Source organism: Cuculus canorus, chromosome 12, assembly GCF_017976375.1.
Source record: "Cuculus canorus isolate bCucCan1 chromosome 12, bCucCan1.pri, whole genome shotgun sequence".
In the NCBI taxonomy this organism is placed as follows: domain Eukaryota; kingdom Metazoa; phylum Chordata; class Aves; order Cuculiformes; family Cuculidae; genus Cuculus; species Cuculus canorus.
In genome coordinates, this window is record NC_071412.1 from 10,583,958 (window position 1) to 10,602,319 (window position 18,362).

Here is an 18,362-nt window from a genome sequence, read left to right on the forward strand (position 1 = left end):
AGAAACGATCCTTATTTTAAAGGCCATGCTGTTGTGATGGAGCAGTAAAATCTACTATGGCTGTGCCCAAAACTTCCATTTAAATTTCACCAAGCTATAGGAGGAATCAGACAACCAGAACTTATCTGTAGAGAAGTCGAAACAAGACCTTATTAATTGTCTCCTTGACACCTGTGGCATTTGAAATTCCTTTTCAAATATTAATCATAGCTGCACTGTACTGTATACCGTGATAATGACTCTGACCTCTTTTGTGAAGGGCTTTCAAGAACTCCGCAGGGGAAATAAATGGTGATCTTGTGCGCAGATTTTTTTATATGTCTGTTTATATGTATTTAAGGATACTTATTGTAATTTGATGAACTGTGGATTAGGTAATAAAATACAACTCTGTGACTCCTGGTAAGAGGCCAAGCTCTGCACCTTTAAGTGAAAGATTAACATTTGATTCCCAGATAAAGTTAAACAAATAATTTAACTCCTAACTGACTGTGTAGTATTCTCAAGTAATAGCTCTCTGCAAAATGAATAAAAAAGTGAGGAGGGAAAAAGTTTCGCAAGTAGAAGTGAGGGCTGAAAGTCAAAAGAACATTCTTAAATGAAAACTAAAGCTGTGGTGTTAATTCTCTACAGGACTAGAGGTTAATATAGAAGTGTAGACCTCAATATTGATCAGGAGGAGGAAGGAAAACATTTAATTAATTGTGGTTACAAAAAAAATCTGATACATTTGAGTGCACAATGTACTTAACTTACAGAACTGTGTTATCTATAGATCATGCATGTAGCTGTGTGTGTGAAAGATTATACCTGAATTTAATATGTAATGTAGCAAAAGACAACAAGAAGCAGAGCTGTCCTATTCTGAAATAGGATTACTAGGTTGGGAATTTGACTCAGGAGATCACTTGCATCACTTGAAATACAAATAATCTGAGACTCTTGCCCTTTGCATTCAGATCAGGCAAAAGGTAGATTGCCTCCATTAGTTTTATACTGTGCCTATCATGATAGTCTCTTACCAATTTCCTGTGAAATAATTATCTGTAATAAGGTCTTGCAGATAGAAAGCTGAGAAAGAAGGAGAGGAAGAGTTTCTGTTTCAGGAGAATGGGGGAAGTAGTTTGGAAATCATTAGACTCGTTTTAATAGTCTAGAAGCATTTGTGTGGAAACTGCTGAATTTATATAGTAAATTGGATGTCTAATTGTTTTACCAAGCTGCATTCTTTGCAGTGTGATCATTTATGTTGTATAGCCTAAATTAAACAGTTGTCTTTTTTCTTAAGCCTTTTGCCATTTGTAAGTGCAAATGTGGATTTTCTTTTCAGTTCCTCAAAAGAAAATACAGAGGCATACCATCACCTTGAGTGAACACAGATGTTTTAAAGAAGTTAGTTTGCACGGAAATCAGACATGATTTGAGGAAGAAATGCTTATATGCCACCTCCTGCTGTTTTCCCCTCCACATGTGCATCCCTCCTACTCTTATGCCCTTATACTCAATCTTTTCTTTGACCTTTGGTTAATCAAATTCTTTTAAATAACAGAAACAATTCCAATTTGCCAAAACAAGCTAGAATTACATTTAACTTTTCATTTGAGCTATGAGAGATTTCTGAGCTTATCTTTTGGTGGGAGATGCACCGTTATCTGAATAACTTGTCTTTTTTCTCTTTTTTATCCCATGGAAGGCCCTTAATATAAATAGCAAATGCAGCTTTTCCCAGCTGTGGACTGTGTTGGGTGGGTGGTGTATGAAATGCTAATGTAGGAGGCATGGCCTCTATTACCAGCTGAACCACAGACCAGCTGGGTGACCCTGAATTTTCCCCTGTCCTTGCATCAGTTTACTCAAAAATAAATCCCAAGATAATTATATATTCCCCCCTTTTGCACTGATACCTAAAGTATCAGTGAAACTGCTGCAGTTTTAGAAGTAACTGTGTTAATGGAGCCACAGTGAGGTTGACCTCCACTGTGGAAGTGATAAGGTCTTTTTCTCAAATGCTTGCCTTTTTCTGTTGTTGCTTTGTTTTCCTTTCTGCTGTAACTTCTCTTGTCATGTCTTTCTGAAGAGTCTAGGCGTAGCAATGAGCTTTAAATGCAGCCTCTCACACTTGGAAATTGTGTTGAGAGGCAGCCTACGCACCAAACAGTGTTGGTACTCTTCCTGGTTTATTTTCTTTCTCTTTCAAAGCACTTGAAAGCAGTTAAGAGTAAACTTGCAACCTGTTGTACGTTCAGTACAGTAAAATAGCAAAGAGCATACTTAAGGCAAAGTCATTCCCATTGATTCTGGTCAGAAGAGCTTATACGTATTGATACTGAATGACTTACAAACTCATCAGCGCAATGACTTTTACTTCATAACATAGCTTCTTGCATTTTCAGGCTGAAATGTTTTGGGATTATTTTTTTTCTGCCCCCCTTAGCATTCACAGAAAACAGGCTGTTAAAAAGCGGAAAGCATGCAATTTATAGCAGATGGATATAAACCACTCCAGCTCTACTACAGGAATGGGATCAATCAGGAGCACTACATGCACCATTTACCCAGAAGAAACCCACCTGGGGGAACCTTGTGGAATTTTAGCCTATTAAGACAACACCTTAACAAGTTTAGTTTAAATAAAAACTTGTCGGCAGGCATTAAGCAGAGCAAAAGCTCTCACTCTGCATCATCCACTTGCCGTCCCTTTGAGAAATGTGACTCCCATTCCAGTGTGGTGACAAAGCTTCTCCTTCCTTAGTTTTCTTTTTTTTTTTCCCTTTTTCTTTTGTAACTTTTGTTCAGCCTGTTCTTAAAAGCCAAACCCCGCAGAGGTTCAAAAAAGTTCCACTCCATTTACTGGACTTCTAAATGGAAGGCATTTAGCCGAGCCAAGTGATTAGGCTTTCTATTGCATTGAACCACTCCCTTCACATATAACTGGCCGTCTAGTGATATCGCTTTTTGCTCTAGTCCATACTCATCTTTTATTAATGTTTCCTTATCACTGTTTCTCTTTTTTGCACCTTATTTTTATTTTTTGGGGGACATATCAGGTTAATGATAGATATTATGTACAGGAGGTGAGGGGACTTTTAAGCTAATCCTTCCCTTTGGGAAATATTGCAGTGCACTGAAAATGTAGCTCTAGTAAGGCTTGTAAAAGAGATTGGGGCATACAGTATAATGTAGCATAAAATGGAGTATGTGACTTTAAAGAAACTAATCTATTTTAGGCTAATGTTTTAAATTTTGTGATTGCCCCTTTTCTTTTCCCCTAGGTGAAATAAAATTGTGTTTCAAATCCATCACAAAGCACTAGGGGATTTTAGAGGGGAAGTGAGGCGGGCCAGAGTTAAGTTTTCCTACTGTACTTGCAGTCCAAATCTTTTACCTCTGCTTACCAGTAGGTCAACCAAAAAGCAAAAACTGACAGTAAGTGCAATAGAAACTGCCTAATTGGTTTCCCATGTTTAATTTTGTGATGCTTTTTATTTGCATTCTTTCCATCCTGAACAAGCAATAAGTTTTGGTGCCGGCTTGCTACTGAAATCAATATAAATGTTGCTTTATTTTTTTTCCCCAGCTCCTTTTTCATATTAACTGTTGGCAATGTCATTCTAGGTGCCAAGTTGACATTACTGCCCTGCCAATGAAGCAGACCAATTGCTTAGAGCTGCCTCTGGAAAAACGGCCAGGGTCCCTGCTAATGTTGATTGCTGTTGCCCCATGTACAGGAGTGTCTATCTCTGATCTCTGCGTCTGCCCTTTGGGAGACCCCAGTGAAAGGCAGCAGATTTCACAACGCTATGTGAGTTTGCTTTTTTTTTCCTTCCTTTTTTCTCCTTTAGTTTTGAAGCGGTCAAAATTGCAGGGCAGGGGGAGGAAGATTTGTCCAGCCATAATAACGTCTCTTACCAGGAATACTATTACATGGAATAGTTATTATGTTTAGAATGATGAGGAGATTGGCAGGGCAGAATATACCCAAGCCATTTTGTTGCTTATTTTTGAGTTTTAAACAAATACTTTTCTTTACAAACTTGAGTTGTATTAAGAGATTATCACAAGGAATGAGAGACACTGAATTTCACGGGGAGATCATAGCATACGTAGCTTTCTTTCCTCCTTTGGAGAGGATACATTTTGGACTTTCAAGTGTTGGCAGGTAAAGTGTTTATGATGGCTTCTACCTCGATCCTCAAAAGCTAGGCAGCAAGAAGTGTGTCTCTCTAAAATAGGATGTGAGACTAAGGCACGAGGAATTTGTGCAACCCAAACTTACTTTTAAGGAGTGTTTTCTTACTCCCAATTGAGTGTCCTGCCTTCCTAACCCATGCTACTTCTCCAGGTCTACCTATGTCCCATTTTCCGTTCTAATTGGCAGATGATGCTTACGTAAATACATAAGGCTCCTTCCAATAACGTTAATGTGTAACTTATGTGAATGGAGAATTTGCTTAGGAGCTGTTGGAATTTGATGTCATGAAACTTAGGGTCACAATGCAGTGAGACTGGGATAAAAAAAGTGTATATATGTGAATTAGCTCTGAACTGAAACACCATTGAAATAGCAATAAATATAAAAATGTGTTTTGTGTAGTAGTGCATTAATTTCTATTTCTTACTAAATTAAAAAAAAATGTATCTTTATGTATTCCTCCTTGCAGTGTATAAAGAATTCCTTTCGGGACATGAAGGATGTTGGCTTCTTGCAAGTCAAAGTTTTAAAGGCCGTGGATCTGTTGGCTGCAGATTTTTCAGGTATTTTATTTCAATTTTGCAGCATATGATGCTGTAGTATGTTGAAATGCTACTTGAACTTTGTGTGTTACTGTCAGTTGATCAAGGAAAAGTAAATGTCATCATTTCTGCAGTGGCAAAGCTTGCCGCAAGGAGCTAGGATGCCAAGTGGTTTTGACTCCCGAAAGTATGTGGGAGGGTCCAGTGAATGGAGATCTGATTTGATTTGAGAGGCATGGCCGATAATGTAATACCCAGCATGATGTGCTATTGTATTTTCCAGAGGGAATATGTAAAATAAGAGTAAATATGAAATGATGGTTCCTGCAAAGCAGCCTCTCCTATCTTTTATCAGGTGCCTTGTGAGTTTGTGAATGAGAATGAAAGATTTTGGGAGCATCTGACATTCTGCTGAGTGTGTGGGTTTGGGTGGTGCTGAGGCTGTCACCTAAAAAGAAAGCTCACCAGTGATGGTGATGTAAGTGTGATGGTTTCTCTTACAGCTCGTTTGAGTCTTTGGTTTGGGACTTTTGGCACTCTTACTCCAAGAAAAGAATGGATTTTCCACTGATCTGTACCTCAAATTGTGCTTGGTCCTGACAGCAATGGACACTAACACCTTTTAGAAATACAACTTCATATTGTTTCTCCAGGGAAGGTCTAGGGAATTGATACTTCTGTGTAGCAACTGCCTGGATGTTATTTTTTTTTATTATCATCTTCTCCAGGATTCTGGAGGCCTTTTAATTCCCCTCTGTATCTTGCAGCAGCTCGTAATTCACAAACACAGCATTGTGTGTTGTGTATTTGCTGACATAGTCATTTTTTAAGATAACTTGTTGGTAAGGGCACGAAGGATGCTAGAGAGAAAACACTCTTGCTCCATTCTCTGGTATTCATGAAGACATTGTGACGTGAGAACGTTGCTCCTAAAATAAGGACTAAAGGAGAAAGCCTAACATTAATCATGATGCTATTTCAGTTTCAATTCATTGCTTAACCCCACAATGGAAAAATAAACATTACTGTGAACAGCAATACTTTAAAGAACTGAAGAGTTTAATTAGAAGACAAACAAAGCACCTGCCAATAACAAAAGGTAGCTTGTACAGAAATGCATTTCTAAATGGATATAGTGTATACAGCTATATAGAATTAGGAGTGTAACTACACCTTACTAACAAACTTAAGAGCTGTACCACAGAAAAAGCAGAACATTTGCAAAGGTCAAGGCTAGGGCTATCTACAAATATGTGAGGTTTTAATATAGAGAGTGTCTAGGGAAAGAGCTGAGTCTGAAAGCTTATTTATCCATTGGAAAACTTCATTGATGCTAATGCAACTGCATCAGTGATGGATTTGGCCCCCTCTCCCTCAATACTTAAACAGGAGCATGTGGGTGGATAATGAACATTGGAAGAGACACGCAGGTTCTTGATTCTGCAATTCAAAGACTTTTCATACAGAGTATGTGACACACATTCCTTGTGCATAGCACAGAATGAAATTCTCCTTTAGTAAAAGGTTACTCAGTCTGTCATTATATTCAAAATAACCCAGGCTTTGAGCCTGATTCATGAAGTAAATGACAAATTGTTTTTCAATGGCAGTGCTGAAAATATCCTAGTATTATGCTGTAATAGACCCACCAAATTGCAAAAGGATGCAGCCATTTTAGGTAAAAATAGCATAATTTCTGATGGTGAAATGAGAGACATAAAGATTAATTATCTGTTCTGAGCCATTCATAAATGATTAGTGCAGCAATTATGGGCTTCCATAATAGAGCCCTCCTAGAGCAGTGCCATATTTCCTGCATTGCCAGTGAGACTGCTCAGAGATATTGTTGCTGATAAAAGTAAATTCAAAGTCTAGCTAAAAATACGATACAGGGATAATTGCACAGACAATAAAAGAGACAAAGATTTCCAAGGGTTAATAGCGGAGCAGTATGAGCAGGTAGCGTTCCCTCCCTGTCGTGTAGCTGTCATGAGTCTCGGGTGGGTGGACTTGTGCAGACCAGTCATGTGATGACAAGTGTAATGCAACCTTGTACCCTATTCCCATAGTAAAGACTGTTTTTTTGGTGTGATTGGGATTTCTGTTGTCTGTTGATTATATGTTGGTGTTATAGATTTTTAATTCCAAGTTTGTAGCCTATTATAATAGTAGCTGTCAGAAAACAGCATAGTATCTGCTTTGGTTTTGAACAGTGTTTTGAAAATCCGTATTTTGCCATTTGGTGTAAATTTTAGTCTAGTTTCCACACAGCTATATCGAATATATAGAAACTCTTCAGCCATAGTTAGCCTGGTTTGAGTTTTCCATACTTTTATATTCCTACATAATAGTTCTGTTGACGTGAAAATGACTTTGTGTTTTGTTGGATGTTTTCTGTGTACGCCTGAGAGTTCTTCTCAAACACTGCATTTGCTCGCTGACCAAAAAATAGCATTCAGAGTACCAAATTACACAGTGGGATTGATTTTGGCATATACCAGTTTGCATTTCAAGCAGTTTCTCTGAAAGGCTACATGCGTTTTCCACACTTATCAGGGAATGGGCACATAAGCTGAAAAGGAGAAGACAAATAGATTCTAGTAATACACGTGGTCTTAAACTTTGCCAGTATTGACTACTTAATACCCACTGTTTACATACTGAAAAGATTTCTGTTTAGTTTATAAAATTCTCAGAGTAAGAACCTTAAGAGCTCTGCATTAATAGTACAAAAAAATAAAGATCAAGAAAAAGACAGCTTTTGCTTAAATATCTTGTTTGTCTGCTATCTAAATCCCTGCATTGCTGACGTATTTAGTTGCCTGCATAAAAGTTAGGCTGGAGTGTCTGAAGCTGAGTTATACATGAGCACTGAAAATGAGATTAAATCAGATATTGAACCAGACTTGCTGATAAAGGTTACTCTGTTCATAAGGAAACTGCTGAGCTGCAATAAGTAGTTAAAGCTACAAATTCATGTAATGCAAGTTATCAAAAAAATACATTAGCAAACATGTCTTCACCATAATAGTTTCCACTTTGACATCCTTCTTTTGAGAGGGTTTTTATGGTTCTTGAGGGTTTGTTTGCTTTAAGTATTATACCTGGTTCATGCATGGATTCTCCAGATGGTGTTGGGTTTTGTTTAAACTGCAGCACTGTAGAGGGTCATCATAGCTTCAAGGACTTCCTCCCATGGAACTCAATAAATTAATGCTGCTGATACAAGCACAGTGCTGTGCTTCTCTTCTCATGGTGTGGATGCTGTAATCAGCTGAAGAAGGCCACAAACTTGAAGCGCAGGATAAAATAGAGAACTGTAACTGCAGCACTGATGTTTACCTGGGTCACAATGACGGATGCTTTCATAATGTCATCTGAATAATTGACAGTGTGAGCAGATTCTTATTGCTATGAAGACTTAGAAACAATTCACTGTAAGTCTTAGGTTTCAGGTATTAGAGTGAAGCCACCTGAATGAGTTGTAAAGTGAATGTTAGAGTTTCTAGAACTGAGAATACGTTGGAGATACTGCTTTTTTAGCAAGATGTTCCAACAGTATGAGGCAATTTGCAGTTGTCTTAATGGATCTTTTACTTGACCAATCACTTCCTTGGCCCTACTGCAAAGAAACAATATGCATGCTAAAATACAACAACTGGTTTGCTTCATTTGTTTTCTTTTTATTTTATTTTCTATCTGATCTTTCTCTAGGTAAAAGTGATCCTTTCTGTGTGTTAGAGCTGGGAAATGACAGTCTTCAAACGCACACTGTTTACAAGAACCTCAATCCAGAGTGGAACAAAGTTTTCACGTTGTAAGTGGATTGCTTTTGAAAACATTCTCCCACACCAAACAGTTAGCAGCTGAACTACAAAAGATATCGATTTTTGGGAAAATGCAAAGGTCAAGTTTAAGATATGTCATTTTTTCATAGTCTGAGAAGATGTTGGAGAAATATCAAATATAACTCAAAGCTTTTGCCTTTTACTAGTTCTTGCATGGAGTTTATTAATAGAAGTCATTAAAAGAAAAATTACTGCGATATTTATAAGAAGAATCATGACTGGACATAATGGAGTCATAGCTGGATCAAAGAGATAATATAACAAAAAGTAGAGACTGGTTACTCATGCCTACATTTTTAGTAATTTAAAATAAAATTTTTCATCGAACCGTGGTAAAATCCTTGTTAAATATGTAAGTAAGCAGAAAATCAGAGCTCATGTTGCTCCTGGTATAGCTTCTGAATCTAAAGTAGTTAAACATAGCTTACCCCAAATTAGAAGCTTAAATTTTTATGGAAATCAAAGTATTCTTTTTTTTTCTGTTGACTTTATTTATAACAAAAGTGATACTTTAGGTCTTGCTTTTAGGCAGAACAATTTTTTAGTCTTGTTTTATGCTGACAAGGATTTCTGTGAATAACTGAGTGAGATAAATGTCTCCAACACTGCAATAGAAGTCTGTGACAAGGAAAGCAACCACCAGGGCTGGCAATGGAGCACTTATGACATTTGCAACTGTCTACTGGAAGAACACTTGGAGAATGATGAATCTCTTGGAAAAGCAGCATTCATAAATACTGGGCTGGGACGCAAACACAATAAAAAGTATCTGATCTCTTTGACAGTAGTACCATGCTGGATTTCTGTTTAATTCATGGGTGCAACTGAATGCATGTCTTTTGGAGTCCTTTCTCTTACTTTGTCTGTTCTCAAGAAGATTCCAATCATCACTGTTTATTTTGAGATTGTGCCAGCAGATGAATCTTGTCGGATGTTCAGCCAACAAAGTAAATCTAATAAGAATCCCAGATTATTTTATTAAAAAACAAAGTTTATGTCTATACTTCCTGTGGGTCTCAGAAATGTCAGCTACAGACTGTCTGTAACTTTCTTATTGCTGTTGGATACCTACTCCACGCACCAATGCTTCAGAGCCTGTCAGGCTCTCGCATCTCTCCTTAGATTTTTGGCCTTTTTTAGAAATTTTGTTTCAACACTTTAAAAGCCATTGATTATTTAGATTCATTTTGGAGCAGAGTGGACTGCTTTGAGTGGAATAATCCATTTCGACTGCGATTCTAGAGAGCCCTTCCCATCATATTCAAATTTTTCTGCAACACACTTACCAGTGAATGTCACTGTGGTGTTTAAGTATTTTATACCACTGGTAGCTTTATCCTATGAAAAATTATAATGATTTGGAGAGGAAGTATGGTTGCAGAAGTGGCAGGTTTTCATGTATTTTAAAGCTATAGTGTCTTGAAAACAGTGCATTTCATGGTTGCTTGGTTGCCACTAGACCCCGGCTCACACCACATGCTCTAGCTGCTAGCTGGAGGTACAATCAGATGGCTTTTAGCTTTGGACTCTGCTCCGTGAGGACCACCTCCACCACGTCACAGGCAAAGAGGTTCCAGGAGAACCTCCAGCTTCCAGTCTTTTTACTCTGAAAAGACCTTCTTTTGGACAAAACGGCTGCACTTAGTTATAATATCAAACACATGCTGTACCATATATCTCTTTTTTTTTTAACTCTATGACATGGGAAAAGGAAAAGAGGAGATGATTAATGTAATTTACCAGTCATGTCCAGTTACCTGTGCCATTGCAGGCACACAGATACAACTTTTCTCAAATGAGACTGATTTATTATTGATCTGATAAATACTTATGATCGAGTGCCTGCTGCCACATCAGTAGGGCATTTGCACCAAATGGAACAAAACTATTGTATGTTTGGCTTTTAATTAGGGTTGTGAGATTTGTGGGGTTTTTTTTAAGGAATTGGTTTTGTTAGTACCTTAAAAGGGAGACATTTGTCCAAGTCAAAATAAATTATGTAAGTTTTGTTTCCTGCTTTATTTCTTTAATGTCCTGAAGCCTGGGTTTGGATTCAGCCCTTGATGTCTCCCAGTCAACAGCTTTCTCTGTTGGAAAACTGATTTCTACACTTTTAGCAACAATTTCAATACACAGAAAATATCACTGTGTGGTAGTTACTTTCTTTACCTAGTTATGGGACTGAAACACAAGGGGAAAGCTTGGAGAATACCCATCATTTGATTAATATTTTTTAAAATTAATTAAATGCTAGTTGTATACTCTAAAACATACAAATTTAATTACTAAAACAGTATTCTCAGATCTTTGTGCATGAGGCTGTGTGCGTGTGTGTCAAATACTATTTTTTATGTATCCACACTTTTTGTTGCAGCCCTATTAAAGATATTCATGATGTTCTGGAAGTGACCGTGTTTGATGAAGATGGAGATAAACCCCCTGATTTTCTCGGAAAAGTCGCCATCCCTTTGCTATCTGTAAGTTACCTTTGCCATGTATATCATTCAAACATTGATGATTTTGCTAAGAATGAATTGCATTTCTTTTCCCCATAGTAGAAAGCAACACAGATTTAGAGATAAACAGGTTTTGTGATCTATGTATGCCTTAGTTGGCAGTGTTTATAGTTCTCCTTAGTGTAACGAACTTTGCCAACCCTTTTTAGTACAAATTTTGTTGACTGGAAAGAAAATTGCAGAAGTATCTGTACTTCATCAGTGCCGTATCCCATGTAGGTCTGAAAACATAACTGAGTTATTCTGTATGTTTCCACATCATCTTTTGAAGGTAACATTTTAAGTATGTCTTTGTTATGTCTTGCTGCTTTTTAGTCCAAGAAAGTAATTGCACATCACAGTAGGATTGACTAGAGATAGCTGTTGTTATTGGCACAGCTGAATAAAATTACCTAAAAGGAGTGTTTTCTACTCTGTAGTGCTTTTAAAGACTGGTGGCTTTTGTTCTGTAAACAAATAGATGAAGAGTGAGCACTACTATGGGAGTATGAAATCAAAACTAGAAACAAAGCAAACTCAGGAGAAAGTGGTTGTTCTGGAGATTAAGGAGAGTTGCATTTTCAAAAGTGGCCAAAAAAGGCCAAGCTAAAGAGAAGGAAACATAAAAAGGCCATTAAAAGACATTAATAGAGAATCTAGGGAAATCAGCTTTATGTTTGGTAAGGCTGATTTAATTTTGGAACAAGGCTCGTGGTAATAGAGTGAGTAAACCACATGAAGAGGATGTAAACAGCTGCGTGTATATGTGCAGCATAGCAGAAGATTCTGGGAACTTTTGCAGTAGTGTTTGAGAATAACTTTCTAGGCTGTGGCATTTATTAAATCCATAAGTAGATGAGTCTGGAAACATCGCAGGACTCTTGTGCTCATATCAGTCAAGTAGCGTAAACACGTATAACTGTAAGTATGGGGGTTTCCTTCAGTTTTGAGGCACTGAAGTTTTGCAGAAGGTTCCCTTTGCAGAGGAGAGGTTGTGACAGATACTTATGCAGTGAGTAATGTGTTGTGCCCTGTACAAACATTTGTGCTTGCTGTATATAACCTGATTCAAGCGATACATGCGGTAGTAAGATGTTTTCAGTAATGCACAGTGTGATGCTGTGGGTTATAGCACTCTCGAACACACAGACAGTGAATCCTGATTGAAATTATAGAGCACAAAATTGCAGTATTGTTTTGAAACAACTCTGTGAAAGCAGGTTCACCTCTGCAGAAAGGCTGGCACACATCTCTCGTGGTTAAGGCAAGGGTTTGTTTTGAGTTTTAGAGGCAGGCTGCTGCAGGAAAGACAATAATGGGTTAGTAGAGCTCTGTCCCAGCAGAGACTGGAGAAGTGGGAGGTTTCTAGAGGGAAAGCAAAGGCCCTATCTGATGAAAATGGGCCATGTAAGCCACACAGAGTCAACACAGGTGAGGTGAGGGACCAGTTGAGATCAGAGAGGGGAACTGCAAATATTTTTGTTTCCAAATAAAGAACGAACTGCCCAGAAAATCTGATCTGACTTAGAGGATATGATCCTAACCTAAGGATGCTTTGTAGTGGTAAAGAAACAGAACGATGTTTCCAGTTTTGTTATTATTTTGTCTAAATAAGTGTATTTCTTGTGTATGTGCATTAAAAGTAATGTGGCTTCCGAATCTTGTCACTCAAGTGTGTCTGTTTTCATCCACCATATGCTCTTTCCAGGTTATTCTGGGGTCCATAGCACAGCCTCTGCAGTATGAGGATAAGAGGAGCCTGAGCTTTAGAAGCTGAGGAGTAAATGCTGGGCTTTTGCCCCCCCCCCCCCAGTGTTGTGGGCTTTGTAATCCTCTTCCTTCCATGGCTCAGACTTCAAGTTCTTTTTGAGGCTGGGGATATTTTGATTGTCTATTTTAGTGGCTTGAGTTGTCAATATCTCCAGTTTTAGAACAATATTAGAGTCAGTTGCGCATGGAGGATGATTTGATGTTTACAGGGAGGAAAAACCTCTTAACATCTTTTATTCCATTTTTGATCACTTTGTTAATTTTTCCCCAAGTCCTCGTATCTCTGATGTTACTGGAAGAGAGTGGCTGGAGCAGCTGCTCTCCTGCAGATCCAGTGCTTGCCAAATGGTCTGCATGATCGGCAGCAGGCTGTGTGGGCTCACAGTGAGAAGATGTTAGATTTAGGTTTTCTGTTGATTTTATAGGCATTTGTCAAGTATCCCTTAGGAAGCATGTAACAAGGCAGAGGAGGGGAGTGCATGTGTGTGGTAACGTCCAAACTATTCAGCGTAGGTTTTTTTGTCCAAGGTTTGAGACAAAAAAATAAAATAAAAATTGTTTATGCTTTCTCTTGCCAACTGATGATCTTCCTTCCTATCCAAACTTCTCTTCTTCCTATTTCAGTCAAATCTAGTGTAAATATATTCATCTCTGCTTCTGATTAAAAAACATTCTGCACCTATTAACTTAGTCTGCTCAGAGAACTGCAATTTTCTAAGCTGTTTTTCTTGAAATGGGAATTTCAATGGGTGTTATAATTTTGACTATAAATTTGAATGTATCCTTTGAACCATTTAGATAAATATGCTGAAAGAGAACAATAATTAAAGACTCAAGGAAGCCTCACAAATCATATAGGTTTAATTTCTCCTAGGCAATCAGGCCTAATATTTGCCTTACATTAAATTCCCCTTTGAAAATAGAAGTGCCTTTTTTTCCCCTCTTAAAAATTCACAACTTTGACTTGAGAGCTGTCAGCACATGAAATAAGTTTACTTCAGGAATCTTTCATGGATGACTAGATTCTTTTCTTAATAAAAAATTGTTTTGAATAAAGTATATGTTGGAGCGATATGAAATGTTTAATTAATTTGACAATGAATTTTGGTTTAAATGTGTTCAGGAGTCTTACACTGGCGTTTTACAAACTTGTACACCTTCATCATCACATTAACACATGAATAACCTTACTGCAAAAAAAAAAATCAGAGATGGTGCAATTACTTATGCTTTACATTCATCCTTGTCTGTGATTTAGACAGCAAATAAGAAACATAAGAAACTGGGCAGGATGAGAAGTGTTTTAAAGCGTCAAATGATTAATAAAGCTGAACACTTCATGTTCTTTTGATAGTTATGATGAAGCAATATCGGATGAATGCACAGTTTGCTTTGTTTCTCATATAGCTCTATTAATAATGCACTGTAGAGACATTGATTTTGATAGCATTACACTGAGTTTGGAATTTTATCTCTTTGTAGGTAGGCAGGGGACAGAGAGAAAGGAGTGGTTATTTGCTTGCATTTTATCTTTTCCACGTTAATCAAGCTAGTGTATTTTTTTCTCCTGTCCTTCTTTATGTTAAACTATCGTTCTTCTTTAAAGCATGTATGAGAGACCTTGTCTCAAATACAGCTCTGCTCGGCCTTATTGACAGAAGCAGAATTTAAACTGGAAAAGACACAAGTTAGTGCTACTAAGATATTCAGCAAAATAGATCACTGTCTTTCCGGAGGTGACCAACAGAATCTGGCTGTCCAAACATTTGGGCTGAGAGGGAGATTGCTTTCTCAGAGCCTGGGAAAGAAAGGGAAGACCATTTACACCACTAAGCAGAACAGGCTTTTGTGCTAGAAACAGAAGATGATACTAAAGAATGGAGAAGTGGGGCAAAAACTTCATTGCTTTAAGGACAGATTTAGGTTTAGAAACTTTGTAGGTTTTGGGGCACTTGAACTGTCTGAAAAACATGCAGTTAACATTCAGAAAATGAAGTCACTTAGATGATACTTAGCAGAAGTTAGAAAACTGATTCTACTTCAGCTCAAACCACAACATCTGATTATCCAAGAAGTCCCTTATGTCTCTGTTACTTTGTGCCCTACATCTTAGTAAAAGCAACTGTTTCTTTGTGAAGTTCTGTCTTTTTTGTTTTGCTTCAAGAGACTCCTATCTCCTAGAAGGTTGCAAGTTATTAGAGGCATGGGAGCATACAGCATGCTTCAATAAATTTGAAAGCAGAGTACATGAAATATCCTCATGTAGAGGGACCTTTGAGTGAAGTTGTATTGCAGAATGGAATGGTTTTTATCTGATGAATTATCAGCTCAGAGTAGACTTCAGCTGCACCCTTTTTTTAGCAAACAGGAAGAGGTCTATGAAATATTTTCAAATGCCAAGCAAGGTCAGTAGCCAACCATACACTGAAAACAAGCAGTGTGCCTTTTGCAAGCTTAATTATCTAAAACGTGGCCTGGATTCAGAGAGCAGACACCTGACAATTGCAATTACTTAGCACTTGACCATAAGTGCACAGCCTTTTCCAGGAGAAAGCTTCGGTTTGAGAAAAAAGAAAATACTGCATTTATAGGATAGAGGCAGCTGTGAATTGAGTAGTCCGTTCTGACTTTCATGCCTATCATGAACCAGAATTTTTGGAATGGGGAAAAAAACCAAAACCACATCTTTCAGAATAAAAGATGTTGTTTCTGAAATTAAATTCTCCCCTGACCACGCACTACTCACTGAAATGGTATCAACAGGAATACTTTGCTAGAGTGCCACCTAGAATCCTTGTGCTTCCAGGGCTTTCAGCTCCTCTTTACCCCTCACCACAAGAAGGATGTTGAGGCTCTGGAGCGTGTCCAGAGAAGAGCAACAAAGCTGGTGAGGGGGCTGGAGAACAAGTCTTATGAGGAGCGGCTGAGAGAGCTGGGGTTGTTTAGCCTGGAGAAGAGGAGGCTGAGGGGAGACCTTATTACTCTCTACAACTACCTGAAAGGAGGTTGTGGAGAGGAGGGAGCTGGCCTCTTCTCCCAAGTGACAGGGGACAGGACTAGAGGGAATGGCCTGAAGCTCCGTCAGGGGAGGTTCAGGTTGGATATCAGAAAAAAATTCTTCACAGTAAGAGTCATTGGGTACTGGAACAGGCTGCCCAGGGAGGTGGTCGAGTCGCCTTCCCTGGAGGTGTTTAAGGAACGGGTGGATGAAGTACTTAGGGACATGGTTTAGGGAGTGTTAGGAACGGTTGGACTCGATGATCCAATGGGTCCTTTCCAACCTTGTGTGATTCTGTGATTCTGTGATTCTGTGATTCTTCAGACTGCCTGGAAGTCCTCGTGTGGCTGTTTGCTTTCTTTCAGACCATCAGCTCCATATCTATTTGGTCTTTGTGTATCAATCTTTTGCCAAGAACCCAAATTTCCATTCTACTTTGGATCCCACAGAAGGTTGCTAGAGCTGAAATGTTGGGGGCCAAAGAGTTTTGGGATGAATGGGCGTTTCATACAAAATCAAATCAAGGTATATTGCAAGATTGTGGAGAAACAAAAAAAACACTCTTTATTCATGTCTAAGTGGATCAAATTCATAGCTTTCTTTCATCTTTTCCTAGAGAAATATGCCCTTTGATAAGGGTAGGTGTGTGTCTATTACAAGACAGCTTTATGTTATTCAGGGCAAATGGTATGACATTGTGCATCAGCAATGAGCTCAAGCAGGAATATCAGAGGTCCCAAATGCTTTAGATGAATTACCCTTGGAGAGTAGCCATTACCCTTTCCACGCGTCACAGTTGTTGATGTACAGGGGTTTAACCCAGCGTTCTTCTGTCAGGTCATCAATATATGACATTGAATCTGCATCAAAGCTGGATACCGAGTGAAGTTTTCTTAAAATCAATGTTCAAAAAAAAAAAAAAAAAAGCCCCTAAACCATATTTCTTTGAGACAAGAGCAATGAAAAAACAGCCTTTGCTGTGTAAGGGTCCTGTCTTCTCCGTGTTTTGTGTCATATCAATCTTGGCTTTCGCTATTTCATTAAAATTCCCAAGCGGTCAGAAGGTTGTTGCTTAATAGATTTAGCATTGGCTGGCTACATCAATACTGTGTTTAGTCACATTTGTTTTACTGAGGACATCTGTGGGAAGAGTTTAGCAAATATATTCATTCATTTGAAAGGAACCCAGTGCACTTTGGGCCTTGACTGTATGGTGGTCTCATGTACCTGAATGTTTCCTTCAGCTAGAGGCAACTTCAAGTAGTGCTTTGTCTGAAGTGCCTCCATAGGTCCAAATACTTAATGCACAAAGAATTTTAGCTTTTCTTCCAGCTGATAGTTTCCTTTGCTTGGTCCTGTACGGGGAAGTGACAGTGATGTAGAATTAGAGGAATTGTTCTGTGAAAATACTGATAGTGATATTTTCTCCTAGAGTTAATTCAGAACAGGGAAATGCCCCAAATATTGGCAGTTCCCATGGGATGAAAATCCTGATTTTTTTTTTTTTCAGACATGTTCTGATGGTGACCTTGCAAAGTGAAGCATGTCAATGTGGTAGGCACTACTGTCCTACCGTTAATCACATGGTTATGGCCAATCCTATTTGGTAATGGAGACTCAATGTGTTGTATGCTATTAAGAACTCTTCGGAGAATGCAAGCATTAGTATTCAGTAAGGATATAAAACATTATCAATACCAGAATAATATTGATGGTGTCTCTTTAAGGACCTCAGCTGCAGATATTTTCACATTTAATTTGGATATTCCTTTCCCATAAGTAGATGTAAACATTCTTGGGAAAGATAACCTATTTTAGACACAACTATCAGAAATATTCATTGAGCGAAACCTGTTTGAAATCATCAGGTATGTAGCAAAAGAGTTTTGGATGATAGAAGAAATCTGATCTTCGACGTTTGGGTTCATCCTAGGACCCCAGCCCCAGATACAACATTTGCTCACCTTTTCCACAGCTGGAGAGAGCGTTTAAGTAGTCTTTGCAAACAGCAAACAGCAAAGACTAGGGAAAAGTACCCAGAGGAGAAAGAAATAGATCCAAAATGAAATTAATATTACTGGCTGTCTCTTGAGATTGAGTGAGACATTGAACAGAATCTGAACTCTGTCCCAAGAACAGCATGCAATGAAAATGTAGATTATGAAAAGCTATTTTGGATGTTTTCTTCTGGGCACAGTTGAGACATGCCAGCGATCTAATCTCAATGCAGTCATGGGTGTTGGAATTACCCTACACCTTTTGCTGAACCACACTGGCTTAGCATGTTGCCAAAACTGTAAGAGTTATTGTTCTTTGACTCTTTTAGCAGGGGTTTCCTTTTTATCCAAATGAAAATGGAATGGAGAAATGCCATTTTGTAGCCAGTTGTTCTCTTGTGTGTTTTTTTTCCTCTGAAGAAGGTCAAAAGCTGGGCTATCTGTATGAATGTTTAGTCTTGGGCTGAGTTATAATTGCACATCTTCTACCAGACAAGTCAAACACTTAGAATTAAAGATG

The 18,362-nt window shown here is 38.3% G+C and overlaps 1 protein-coding gene across 5 annotated transcripts in view; it reads left to right on the plus strand.

Annotated features, from left to right (window-relative positions):
• Positions 1-18,362, plus strand: part of MCTP2 (multiple C2 and transmembrane domain containing 2) — a 121,790-nt gene that overhangs the window by 52,277 nt on the left and 51,151 nt on the right. For all 5 annotated transcript variants that reach the window (XM_054077831.1, XM_054077828.1, XM_054077829.1 and 2 more), the window contains 4 exons: positions 3,616-3,802; positions 4,662-4,755; positions 8,449-8,551; positions 10,957-11,059. In XM_054077831.1, coding sequence (XP_053933806.1) covers positions 3,616-3,802; positions 4,662-4,755; positions 8,449-8,551; positions 10,957-11,059 — 487 coding nt within the window. The remainder of the gene's footprint in view (positions 1-3,615; positions 3,803-4,661; positions 4,756-8,448; positions 8,552-10,956; positions 11,060-18,362) is intronic.